The 11,208-nt window shown below is 50.4% G+C and overlaps 7 protein-coding genes across 9 annotated transcripts; 3 read left to right on the top strand and 4 right to left on the bottom strand.

Moving 5' to 3' along the window:
- The first annotated feature begins 307 nt into the window (after window positions 1-307).
- On the top strand, window positions 308-1,031 carry H257_03996 (hypothetical protein). The gene has a single exon (XM_009828339.1). The coding sequence runs from the start codon at window positions 314-316 to the stop codon at window positions 908-910; it is 597 nt and encodes a 198-aa protein (XP_009826641.1). The 5' UTR covers window positions 308-313; the 3' UTR covers window positions 911-1,031.
- Window positions 1,032-1,693: 662 nt separating this feature from the next.
- Window positions 1,694-3,407, bottom strand: H257_03995. Of its 2 annotated transcripts, XM_009828337.1 has the most exons (4): window positions 2,430-3,396; window positions 2,146-2,369; window positions 1,992-2,066; window positions 1,694-1,936 (listed from the first exon to the last, which is right to left on the bottom strand). In XM_009828337.1, the coding sequence occupies exons 1-4, from the start codon at window positions 3,361-3,363 to the stop codon at window positions 1,769-1,771; spliced, it is 1,401 nt and encodes a 466-aa protein (XP_009826639.1). In that variant the 5' UTR covers window positions 3,364-3,396; the 3' UTR covers window positions 1,694-1,768. The 2 variants fall into 2 exon arrangements, with proteins under 2 accessions (XP_009826639.1, XP_009826640.1); XM_009828338.1 differs by having other exon boundaries at window positions 1,992-2,369; window positions 2,430-3,407.
- A 173-nt stretch (window positions 3,408-3,580) lies between these two features.
- H257_03994 lies at window positions 3,581-4,454 on the top strand. Of its 2 annotated transcripts, XM_009828335.1 has the most exons (3): window positions 3,581-3,962; window positions 4,027-4,101; window positions 4,148-4,454. In XM_009828335.1, exons 1-3 carry the CDS (start codon window positions 3,780-3,782, stop codon window positions 4,364-4,366), a joined length of 477 nt encoding a protein of 158 aa, XP_009826637.1. In that variant the 5' UTR covers window positions 3,581-3,779; the 3' UTR covers window positions 4,367-4,454. The 2 variants fall into 2 exon arrangements, with proteins under 2 accessions (XP_009826637.1, XP_009826638.1); XM_009828336.1 differs by having other exon boundaries at window positions 4,027-4,454.
- Window positions 4,455-5,158: 704 nt separating this feature from the next.
- On the top strand, window positions 5,159-6,960 carry H257_03993 (TKL protein kinase). The gene is made up of 2 exons (XM_009828334.1): window positions 5,159-6,094; window positions 6,211-6,960. Exons 1-2 carry the CDS (start codon window positions 5,220-5,222, stop codon window positions 6,878-6,880), a joined length of 1,545 nt encoding a protein of 514 aa, XP_009826636.1. The 5' UTR covers window positions 5,159-5,219; the 3' UTR covers window positions 6,881-6,960.
- A 435-nt stretch (window positions 6,961-7,395) lies between these two features.
- H257_03992 (hypothetical protein) lies at window positions 7,396-7,735 on the bottom strand (the record flags this gene model as incomplete). The annotated part of the gene is made up of 2 exons (XM_009828333.1): window positions 7,396-7,482; window positions 7,529-7,735. 2 exons carry the CDS (start codon window positions 7,733-7,735, stop codon window positions 7,396-7,398), a joined length of 294 nt encoding a protein of 97 aa, XP_009826635.1.
- A 61-nt stretch (window positions 7,736-7,796) lies between these two features.
- Window positions 7,797-8,160, bottom strand: H257_03991 (hypothetical protein; the record flags this gene model as incomplete). Its single annotated transcript, XM_009828332.1, has 2 exons — window positions 7,797-7,920; window positions 8,054-8,160. 2 exons carry the CDS (start codon window positions 8,158-8,160, stop codon window positions 7,797-7,799), a joined length of 231 nt encoding a protein of 76 aa, XP_009826634.1.
- Window positions 8,161-9,060: 900 nt separating this feature from the next.
- Window positions 9,061-10,095, bottom strand: H257_03990 (hypothetical protein). Its single transcript, XM_009828331.1, has one exon. The coding sequence runs from the start codon at window positions 9,903-9,905 to the stop codon at window positions 9,585-9,587; it is 321 nt and encodes a 106-aa protein (XP_009826633.1). The 5' UTR covers window positions 9,906-10,095; the 3' UTR covers window positions 9,061-9,584.
- Window positions 10,096-11,208: the final 1,113 nt, after the last annotated feature.

Genomic DNA, 11,208 nt, shown 5'->3' with positions numbered 1-11,208 from the left:
ATATCCCTTCAGGCACGACTTGGACCGATATCTTATTTGCCAATCACGAAGGGCAATTTGCTAAAAAATTGCATTCCATTTGGGTGTTCCGCCATGTCGTGGAATTCTCTTTGTTTTCAGCCAATCGAATCAAACCACAATCTATGTTAGCCAATCGATGGCGCTCATATGTGCGACATGTGCGACAAGTTGAACCACTTGATCACTTGAAGTTTGTATGCCATGTGCCGTTTGATCCGCTGGAAATTTCCATCGTCAATGTACTGTAACGGAATGGGTACTGGTACTGTATTCCTCAATTCTCTAAGCAGCGATGGTGTACAAGGTGCATGCGATCTCCCCAGTATCGGCCAAGGTCGTCGCCGTCGGCGAGATCAACCGCGTTATTGTGTACATCCTCCGTGTGGACTGCGCCGGTCGGACAACCTACGTCTCGCGGCGGTACTCGGAATTCCGCGAGCTCATGAAAGACATCCATGGCCACGCCACCGCACGACGCCGCGTGGACTCGTGTGAGATCTGCTCCGACGTTGTTTCACTCGGTCTCAACCGTAGCGACGGCTTTCCACGCCGCAAGCTCCTCCACAGCGAAAGTCTTGCCGTGGGTCGCATGGACGAGCTGTCCGTGTTTGTGAAGAACCTGATGATCTCTACGCAAGGACTCCTCGAGGAGTCATGCGATATTCCCGCCAAACTGCGAGCGTTTTTCTTGCTTTCCCCGCTAGAAACTTCTTCCTTGACCGACACCCCAAATACGAACAACCACAACAACGAGATGCGCTACCTCACCACAGGACAAGTGCGCATGATTCACCAAACGGACGCCGCCGACTTCCAGAACGACACAGAAATCAATTCGCCGCCAACAAATGCGCTGCATCGACAGCATTCGCTCGTTATTTATCAATAGCCATGTCAAGTATGTACGGAGTGCGTTGCTCATTGTAATTGTTCGCGGCAGTTCCCATCTATATCTCAATGGCTAGCATACTAGGAGTAACAAGATTACCGTAATCTACGGGTTGGAAGAGTAAATGTTACAGAAAGTTACTTCGAAGTATCTGCATGCTAACTCCAACGTCAACATAAGTAGTGCCAATTGTACTTCTACGCATCGAGGCCTTGAGTTCGTACTACATGTACTACAGTACTGTAGAGTACTACATACTACTAGTAGGTGGTTAGACAGCATATAGAACTACTATTAATAGTACGGTTTATATTGTCGATTTGATACAAATTTGGGGACAATCGAATCGCGCCGACCAAACCAATCCACAATCGATCTGATTGGTTGAATTTCATTGGGAAGGTTTTGATTGGCTAATAATGTTGAGCTCATCTGAGGTAGCCAATCAAATCGATTTAAATACCAACGAGAAACCACGCCACAACAAGAAATTTCACTCGAAAGCACAATAGTACTTCGAACTTAGTTCTGACAAAAGGTACAAATATATTTCGTAAATTACTTGAAGTACTTACTGTACTACTTATGGTACTACTGTACTTACTGTACATACAGTATTTGCTGTTTCCAACTCGATACTACCGGTAACGTTAAGATTAGTAGTTAAGCAATCATCACCACCCTTGCATATACAGCATTGCCCAGTACGTCTCTCGGGGGGGGGGGGCTTCGTCACCACAAAATTGCAGACTGTGTAGAGCTAGTTGTATGTGCGTCCTAGCACTGGTTTCCGCATGTCGAGAGGTGTTTAGGTCATCCATGATCAGGTACTAACTAGTATTTGTGTGAGTTGGATTACTATTGGAGAAAGTAGTTGAACAAGTCACTGAGCGCGACAATCCCGACACAGCGATTGCTTTCGTCGGCACAGACCAAGTGGTGGGCTTTCGTGGCCGCAAACTTTTCAAACATCATGTGCAGCGTGTCTTGCGTCGAGCAAAAGTGCAAATTGTCTCCCAGCACGCCCTACATTGTCGCAGAAATAAACAAAAAATATTAAAAAAAAAAAAAAAACGAATACCTCGGCCATTTGCACCCGTAGAATCTCCCCCACTGGCGCATCCAGCTGCGACAACGCTCGGTCCTTTACCAGTTCCTGGTAAAGTGTATGAATCAGCAACACAAGACACGTTCGAATCGAGTGAGTAGGTCCACAGACACCCAGCATGGCATACCGTTACGTCCGAGACCGAGTAGAGGTACATGACGGCGCCGGTCGCGTCGACAATCGGCACGGCAGATATCCGCCGCTCCATGAGGGCATGCAAGACGTGAATTAGCGGCATATCTTCGGGAACTGTGACAAGGTTTGTAAACGTGCCAATGCCAAGGTCGGCAATGCTCTGGTCAAACAGTCGCCGCTGTTCTCGAAACGTCGACACCAAGTACTCCAAAATGCCTATGCGATACAGTTCACGTGACGGGGTGCCGACAGAGAGAGAGAGAGAAAGAGGTGTACCAGCGTGGGTGACGATGGACAGCACCGAGTTCTGCGCAGTATCGAGGATGGCGAGTCGATGCAGCCGATGACGCTGGAGGGATACGCACGCGTCAAAGAGGCTCGCTTCCGGCGAGATGTAGATCATCTGCGAAGAATCGAACTCGGGTGGCGACAGGTGTAGCGCCGCACTCATGTGTTTCCACGACGCGATGCTGTGATCGGCGACGGCCGCCATGGACCCGCGCGGGTAGAAGTGCCGCAGGATGTTGACAAAGTCCGTGGCGGTGAACATACCCACGAACCGCCCTGCGTCGGCGTCCCACAGCGGCACCGACTTGATGTGGTGCTCCACGAGGGCAAAGAAGGCCAAGTTCACGGGGATCTTGACGTCGAACACGACCACCTTGCCGCTGTTCTTGATCACGTCGTAGCATTTCGCCGACTGGAGGAACGCGCGGACTACACGCCGGCCTTCCTCCACGACATTCATCGCGTACATATCCATGTTCATGCTGAGGTTCAGGTTCAGGTTGCCATTCGTGACCGGGTCCAGCTTGAAGCTGTTGTGTTGTTGTGCGGGGAGCCGCTGCTCGGATGGAGATCGATGCATGTTGGGCAACGAGTGGGATGACGCTCCCTCGGACGATAACGATAGTGGAGGAGGAGCGAGGAGGGAGAATGGCAGACGGCCGACATGCTGTTGCAAGTTCACGGGTACTGGATGATGTCTGTGTTGCTGACCGTTGCTGCCGCCGTCGCTTCCGTACCCCATGTCCACGTCCAAGCTGTTGGCACTATTCTCGTCTAAGCTTCGTCGACCAGCATGATGATTGGGATACACGTGGTCGGACATACGTCGCTGTGGATTGTTGTGCTGCGACTGTTGCCCACTCGGTAGTTCCCTGTGGATGCCTATGGATGGACTCTGGCGCCGCGGAACTTGGTCGGCCATGATGCTTCTGCCCTCTATTGATGTGACTGCCGTGGGGAAGAGTGGAACGCCCAAATTATATTATCTTTTGGCATTCGATTATTTTTTTGGATTTTTATAATTGCATCACCTTGCCTACATAAATCAAGAGATCATTCGCCAAAACAAATTATTGACGTTCTCCCAATCCGGATAAAATATCCGACCAACCAAGATTCCTCATGTCTGGCATTCGAAACTTTGTCGCCACCGCCGCGTGCATCAACTTCGACAAGTTGATAACGTTACGTCGATGGCGGCGTGCGCCAGCAATGACCAGTCAGATCAAGGAGCGTGTGCATGGCAGCCATATCGGTCATGCTTGGTTCCTCGCAGTTATCGAGAACTTTGAATAAGAAGCTCGTAACTCAGAAACCCCATTTGAAACGCTCACGGTGATGCGACCCCGAGGCAGTAGAAGTGACACGGACCATGTCCGCGAAGCGATCCAAGACGCCATCCAACAACGTGTGCATGCCTTAGAGTTCGCTGGAGACGACAAAATCAGTCATGAGAACAACCTCATCTGTTCGTCGCTACGTGAAGACGTGGTGTCGGTGGCATGCCGGGTGTTAGATCATGTTCGTGAGCAATCTGCACCACGAGTATGCATTGAGCTGATTGACTCATTTGATTTTGGCGTAGTGCATTCAAGCAGAGTCGTTAGACACGACGGATGCGCGTCTCCAGCTGCAATTTGTTCGCCGCATGCTGTCCAAGGTTACGACCATTCCCATAATGACATGCAAAAATGACATGGAACTAGGCTGTGGAACTCGACTCTGTCGCAGCCCAACTCGGTAACCAAGCGACCCACGACCTCGTAGCGACAACGCCCAGCAATGTCCACGAGGATGCCTTGGCCCCATCCATTCGGTTAACGCAACATCTCAAAGCCCCCTTGCCACCAGCAGCTAGAGGCGGCATCAAGGTGTCTGCTGCAAAAGCATCCACGTCAATGTCGTCGAAACTCAAACGCAATTAGCAGCAAATCCGTGTTGATTTGCACGCAGATTCTATATACCGTGCCGACGCCCACCTAACACTGTAAATGTGATTTTCCATTAACGTTAGGAAAACTACTTCAGTTTTAGGACTTGACTGCGTCTGTACATCTTGGGGACGAAGTGTTGTCGCGAACTTACTGTACAGAATATTGAGTACTTTCGGTACACTGTAAGTACTAACAGTGGTCGACAGCTGTGAGGAGGACTTATTAAATTAATACTAACGTTAGTACATTTACCACAGTAATAATTTTTGCAGGAATACTATATATACTACAGGGTACTACAGTACTAGTTGTAGTACAGTACTTGGAAGTAGTACCTAGTAAATGCTACTATTAATAATACTGTAGTAGCAATAAACAGTTACTCAGTACTACTATTAATAATACTCAAGTACAGTAGTATTAATACTACGTAGTACTAATACTACAGTACGGGTAGTACTACTACATACTAGTAGAAAGTCATAGGACAAGCAAGCTACCGGAGCAATGTTGATATCCTCGCTAAAGAGATGCAAAATTTCAACATGAGTCATTTTTCACCAGATTAACTTATACTGTCCCAAAGATCTCAGAACAATTCTCATTCTAATCGGCGCTAGTACTACTGGTAGTACACAAAATTATCAGACTAATAGTATCGATTCGGTACTTACTGTTAGAGTCGGTGATTTTATGCCATGTTACTTGATACGAGAACTCACTCTCTTATTGATGGATAGCTTCCCACATTGTGAACGTACTCTCTTGCTCTCACAAGTACCAGAGAGTGAGACCTTGTAGCCAGCACGTTCACTCTGAAACGGCGGCGGCGGCGGCAGCGACGATGGCCGATACCAGCACGTGTCGAGCGGGCATGGATGGCCTCATGAAAGAGTTTCGTGACCCCAAGACGTACTACAATGGGTGTCCTGACGCGACATTGACAATGCTCGACAAGTTCAAAGTCGACATGTCTGTTCGCAATGTTGAGTGTCAAAACCCAGGCTGCTGGTGGGCGTACTTGATCGTCGCGAGGTTTGTCACGAACGACAACATCAATTGCCCCATCACAGACGTCAGCACCAACACAATCGTGCCACCAGGCAAAGTCAACTGCACAGCCGAGGAATCCAAGCCACCTCCAGGGCCCACGCGCCCCTTTGACCCGACCCCGCTTCCTGCCTCATCGATCCCGTCAACTGGTAGCTCCGCGACAGATTCCACGTCTCCACTCCTCTCCCCAACTTCAATCACCTCCGCGCCGCTGGTGGCCATCGGAGTCAGTTCCACCTCGTCCGTGGCCATCGTCGTCATCGTAGCCATCGTTGTAGTCGGGTTGTTAGGACTATTCATTGTGTGGCGGCTGCGCGTGGTCAATCGCGACAATCCAGGCGATGATTATTTCCGAGAACTCCACCACAACGACGCAAGCAAGCATGGGTTAGTCAAACAAGCATCCTCTACCGCGCGTGGTGGCACTGCCTCGACGGACGCCAGCATGCATGTTCCCGACGGCGAAGACGACTTGGACTTGCTCAGTTTGTGGCGGATCCCTCCGGCCGAGATTGTCATGGAGCATCGGCTAGCCGAAGGCGCGTTCGGCCAAGTGTGGCGTGCATCGTACTGTGGCGACGCCGTGGCTGTGAAAGTTCTACACAAACACAAGAGTGCGATGGCCGACATTCGTCTCTTTATCGACGAAATCAAACTCGTGGCCAAGTACGTGTTAGTTCGATCTTGTCCACGTTGTACTACGAAATCATGGATATGACATGGCAAGCTGCCATGGCACTTCAATGTGGAGGATAGAGTCACGAAGTTGGGAAACACTGTAGGATGGACTGCAACGCGATCGTGCAATTCGTGGGCGTGACATACCATCGGCTCGTGGATCTACAGCTCGTGACCGAGTTCATGGCCGGCGGCGACCTCCGTACGGTCCTCCAAGAGTCGGACGACGTGTCGTTCCCGACCAGTCAAAAGCTCGAGTGTGCGATCCGTATCGCAGACGCCCTCGCGTACCTGCACGTGATGGAGCCCAAGGTCCTCCATCGCGACTTGAAGTCCCGGAATGTGCTCATGGACCCGATCAAGGGCGCCAAGGTGACCGACTTTGGAGTGTCGCGGGAGGCAGCATTCGACCAGGAAACGTTGACGCAGGGGGTCGGCACGTACCGGTGGATGGCGCCGGAGGTGCTCGTGGACGGACACTACACGACGTCGGCAGACATGTTCTCGTTCGGGATCATCCTCACGGAGCTCGACACGCATCAGATTCCGTACGCGGACAGGATGAATGCCAACGGCGCCGCCCTCTCAGACACGGCCATCATCGCACAAGTGATGCGGGGGACATTGCGGCCGTCGTTCCGACCAGATGCCGCGCCATGGTTTGTCGAGTTTGCAAGCAAGTGCCTCGAGAACGACCCAGTGAACCGACCCACGGCGATGGAAGCAGCATATTTTTTACGCATGGCGCTTCGAAGGGACCATGGAAGTATGTAGCTTGGACCCCTGCGCAACGAGTACTTTCCTGAGTACTAATACTATTAAAATAATATTATCACGGGTTCAGATCTGGTCCAAGTACAAAAACACTTCAAGCTAAACTAGTACAACGTCGATGCCCTGATGTGCTAGTTCAAAGTTGCCCCTGGGTGCTTGACGATAGTTCATGTCCACCCTGCCATATATAATAATGTTCGCCATACTGTCGTCTATGTCACCAAAGGGTATGCGAAGATATTACCATGTCCACTTCACAGGGAGATGAAGGAACGAGGGTGCTGAGATCGCAAAGGTCCACCCAATACCAAAAGGACTACAGGCTTCACTGTGCAGGCCAGAAACGTCGTCAGTCGGGGGGGGTCAACTCGAGCAATGAGTCGTCGCCATGTTTGTTGTTGCCCTAGCGTGTCGAGCACGCGCTCCACGACAACAACCATGGCGTCGATTGTGGCCACGCCACCAATGTTGACACTTTCTTCGAGCACGTTGTTGAGGCTGTCGGTGGTTTGCACTTAATACGATCCAGAGGTGTGCCAAATTGTCCGTTGCCAAGAGTGCGCGGACAGTACTTGCAGCAGTGGCTCGAGGAGGTGGTGCGTCTACCTTCAACAACGGACGTCAGAGGTGATGAGTAGAGGATCTCACCTGGGCGACGAGGGATGTGCGAAGGACGTCCGTCGCACAAAACGCATCCTCTCCATCCCTGTCCCCTGAGTTCTCCTTGGGTTTGTTGACATTCAGAGACCAGACTGTCGCGCTGGGCAATGGCCACATCAATTTGGCCGCAGACGTCAGTTTCCAAGAGTCCGGGGACGGCGCTTGATGCAGCGCGTAGATGAGTCGATAGGTCATCCGTGGACAACAGACGTGAGAGGTGACGACTGAGGTCGTGAGTTGAGGGTACACTGATGTATCACCCTTGTTTCAAGGATTCGTTCAGGTTGTCCTTGGCACGGATCAGCTCGTGCAGGACGTACATTGCGGCGTTCTTGACGTGCTGCATAAAGGGTTTATGCACGACAAATCCGCAAGCGCGACTTCCGATCAGTCAGAAGCAATGCGCACTTTGATAGGTGCGTACAAGAGCAATTATCAAGAGTCGTCAGCAGGTCAAAGGGTGCCGTGGCGATGACAACGAATTATTGCCATGCGAAAGGGGTAACTGGCTACGATCGCCATGGGCCGTGGGTGCGGTTGTCGACAGTCTCGAGGACGCGCTCGACGGTGGCCAATTCTTGGAGTTGGACAACAGACGTGAGTGGTGATGACGGGGTCATGAGTAAAGGATCTCACCGTTGTTTGAAGCTGTTTGACGGGGTCGTCTATTGCACTGAGCTTGAGCCATGCACGACGTCCATTGCGGCGGCCTTGGCGTGATGCAGCCAATTCATGCCCTTGCTTGCTGGAGGTCAGAAAACAAGGAATTGACAGCGATGTACTGCATGTGCAACGACCAAGAAAATGGACTTCGTCGTTGACGATGCCTCGGACACTGTCTGTCCTTGTATTGTATGTAGCTCCCATTCCATGCCCATCTTTTGGCACAAAAACGTATCGTAGTGCAGGCCCTTGATTGTATAGCTGTGGGCGTCGCGTACAGGCAAATACAGGACGCATGCCAATGTCGGCAAAGAGATCGTCCATGTCACCAAGTACAGCGGAATACCCGCGACCGTGTCGTTGTGAGATTAAGGTTTCCAAGATAACGTTATCGCAACATTCCACTCCAAGACGAGAAATGTCGTGCTCACGCACAATAAACAGTGGTGAGGGAACATCAGCCCCATCCTCTGACACGTCGACACCGCTTTCGGCCATCGACAACACGACCAAGAAATGGACCCAACACGAAAAAGTGATGCCCTTTTCTCGCCCCTAGAAGGAGGAATACTGTAAAGGTAGCCCGTCTGGGTCGATACGTCGCGTGTAGGCATCGTTAAGCCCCTCAAATTTCGTCTTAGTAGAGCCGCTTGTGCCCGTCTGGGTCGATACGTCGTGTAGGCATCGTTAAGCCCCTCAAATTTCGTCTTAGTAGAGCCGCTTGTGCTTGATTGCACACATGGCGGCGACCTGGGATGTCAAATGTCAAGTGTCCAATGTCGTCCAGACCATCACTCACTCTGCCACCAATCACAGCTTGGGACCCGTGGTCGATGCAAACATATGCCATTCCAGGAAATTGCTCCTTGAGGGTATGCCGTCGCCGCCATCTCCGTGCTTCTTCAAAGGCTGCGGCGAACCTGTCTGCCCAGGCTCCATCAAGTGTCTGCGCCACAAGAAGAAAGGTATATGCCGCTACTCGGGCTGTTGCAATCAGGTCAACAAACGAGGTGTGTGCGTGAGCCACGGCGCTCGCGATGTCTGTATCATTCCTGGTTGCAACAGCCTTGGCCGCTCCAGCGGTTTGTGTAGCAGGCACGCGAAGGACCTCAAGTCAACCAGCGTGACGGGTGACTACGAACTGCGGCGGCGTGCGCAATTCCGAGACTACCAAGTCATCGACGCACTCTATAGGGTACCAGAAGAAGATGTCGTCACCCCAGACCTGGCGTGGCCCCAGAACGCCGAAGACATGGATGTGTTGATGGGTGAGTTCGTGATGTGCGCTGCGGAATCTGTGGTGATGACCGATATCCTACCAGATGAAGACTGGCCACTGCTGTGTCAACTCTTGGCGCCCAAGGACGAGACTTCGAACTCGTTAGAAGCTCCTAGTTGCCACTTTCAAGGCGGCAGAGGCGCTGAACCCCGCGAGGGTCTCCAAGCCAGCAACAACCCCACACGATCGGCCAAGGTAATTTTCAGCGATGTGTGTATTCAGCCCTATTGCGCTGCATTCGATCATCGCAACATGGTGGACTTGACTGACGCCACCCACAAAGACGCGAAGGAAGTTGTTCACTGTGAACCAACCCCTTGTACATCGTCGTCGTGGCTCACGTGGTGTCAGTCCAATCCATCCATGTTGCTGCTGAAAGATATCATGACGTTTATTGGTGTTGACGGTGATGGTCCACATCATGATGGAGCTATCGAGGGGCTAGTACCCCTTGATCCATCGTGTGAATTTCACTTTGTCCCCGTATGATCGATCGTCGCTCCAAGTGGCAGGCCATCATGCCTGTGCCGCCCTCTAGTTGTAGTGCTCTAGTGTTTATATAAGTTTTCGACTACTATATAATTTAATATTTACCACCAGGTTTATAGCCACAGAATGGATGTGTGTGTGTGCACACACTCCATTATAAGACTTGCAATATTTATCCTATGAGCAGTTCTTATAGACGGAGTAGAGTCAATAGATGGGATTCACGACGTACAGTACTGTACAGTACCTGTGCACTTGGTCGCTCCTGTAGTGTGTGACTCCTTTCATGTGTGGAGAAGTCGAGTCAGAAGCATACCCTTTGGTCAGCTTCACGACTTCATATAATTACTACGTAGTAATACTGTAGGACATGAAAGAGATTGAGATACTCGGTCCTATTACGTAATATATAAAAAATAAATATGGTATAAGAGCATCCCCACCGGCTGATGTAGAAATGTAAAAATCTTCAAAGTACATCACTACATCTGCAAAATTTACATTTTTCAGCCCCACACCGGTTGCCAATAAATTTTACATCATGATGTAAACGCTCCATAAACACAGATTTCTCAACAGATCTGTTGGGTCATTTACAGTTCTATGCGATTGAGGTCCCAATGGACTTCTTCAACGAAGCATGCCATCCCGATGTCCTGAAGCACGCCGGCAGCATGAATATGAATCTTACAGACAATAGAATGTACGCCAACCTGCTGCACTAGATTCTCCACTGGCGAGAGCTCCAAAACCTCAATCGCCAGCGGGCGTCCAACACGAATTTGCTCCATCAGGACTACTATTTCCGCCAACCGGTGTGGATTGGCTGTGAAGTGATGTACTACTGTTACAGCACGCACCCAATAAACGGGTCTTTTCAGCTCTATGTTTACATCAGCCGGTGGGGATGCTCTAAGTATACTACAGTGTAACGTTACTAGTACTCCGGAGTTACAGTAATATGCTCTTGTGACTTGACAGTTTTTTCGATAGTTCTCAACTTTCACCAGAATTTTCACTTTGAGGTGAATTCTTATGGAGGCACAAACAAGATTGCCGTCAAAATAGACCGACCACAAAAAATATATGTGTTCATGGAATATTACTATCTTGGATTAAGTATTGAGATTTTTTCGAAGGATATAAATCCAAAACAGTTGGCCACGAGTGGTACCTACATTCGTGATGTTGTTATATCTGCGACCATCATTGTGCGATAGCCAACATTCACCACGTC

Source organism: Aphanomyces astaci (assembly GCF_000520075.1).
Source record: "Aphanomyces astaci strain APO3 unplaced genomic scaffold supercont1.7, whole genome shotgun sequence".
Lineage (NCBI taxonomy): Eukaryota > Oomycota > Saprolegniomycetes > Saprolegniales > Verrucalvaceae > Aphanomyces > Aphanomyces astaci.
Note: the sequence above shows the minus strand (reverse complement) of the source record. Positions and strands in the feature narration are given on the sequence as shown.

Coding starts and splice junctions, on each gene's coding strand:
- H257_03996 (XM_009828339.1), top strand. CDS start 314: ATGGTGTACAAGGTGCATGCGATCTCCCCAGTATCGGCCAAGGTCGTC.
- H257_03995 (XM_009828337.1), bottom strand. CDS start 3,363: ATGGCCGACCAAGTTCCGCGGCGCCAGAGTCCATCCATAGGCATCCAC. Junction 2,370..2,429: donor GTCCATCGTCACCCACGCTG/GTACACCTCTTT, acceptor TGTATCGCATAG/GCATTTTGGAGTACTTGGTG. Junction 2,067..2,145: donor ACTCGGTCTCGGACGTAACG/GTATGCCATGCT, acceptor ACACTTTACCAG/GAACTGGTAAAGGACCGAGC.
- H257_03994 (XM_009828335.1), top strand. CDS start 3,780: ATGCGACCCCGAGGCAGTAGAAGTGACACGGACCATGTCCGCGAAGCG. Junction 3,963..4,026: donor CATGCCGGGTGTTAGATCAT/GTTCGTGAGCAA, acceptor ATTTTGGCGTAG/TGCATTCAAGCAGAGTCGTT. Junction 4,102..4,147: donor TTCGCCGCATGCTGTCCAAG/GTTACGACCATT, acceptor ACATGGAACTAG/GCTGTGGAACTCGACTCTGT.
- H257_03993 (XM_009828334.1), top strand. CDS start 5,220: ATGGCCGATACCAGCACGTGTCGAGCGGGCATGGATGGCCTCATGAAA. Junction 6,095..6,210: donor GAAATCAAACTCGTGGCCAA/GTACGTGTTAGT, acceptor GAAACACTGTAG/GATGGACTGCAACGCGATCG.
- H257_03990 (XM_009828331.1), bottom strand. CDS start 9,905: ATGATGTGGACCATCACCGTCAACACCAATAAACGTCATGATATCTTT.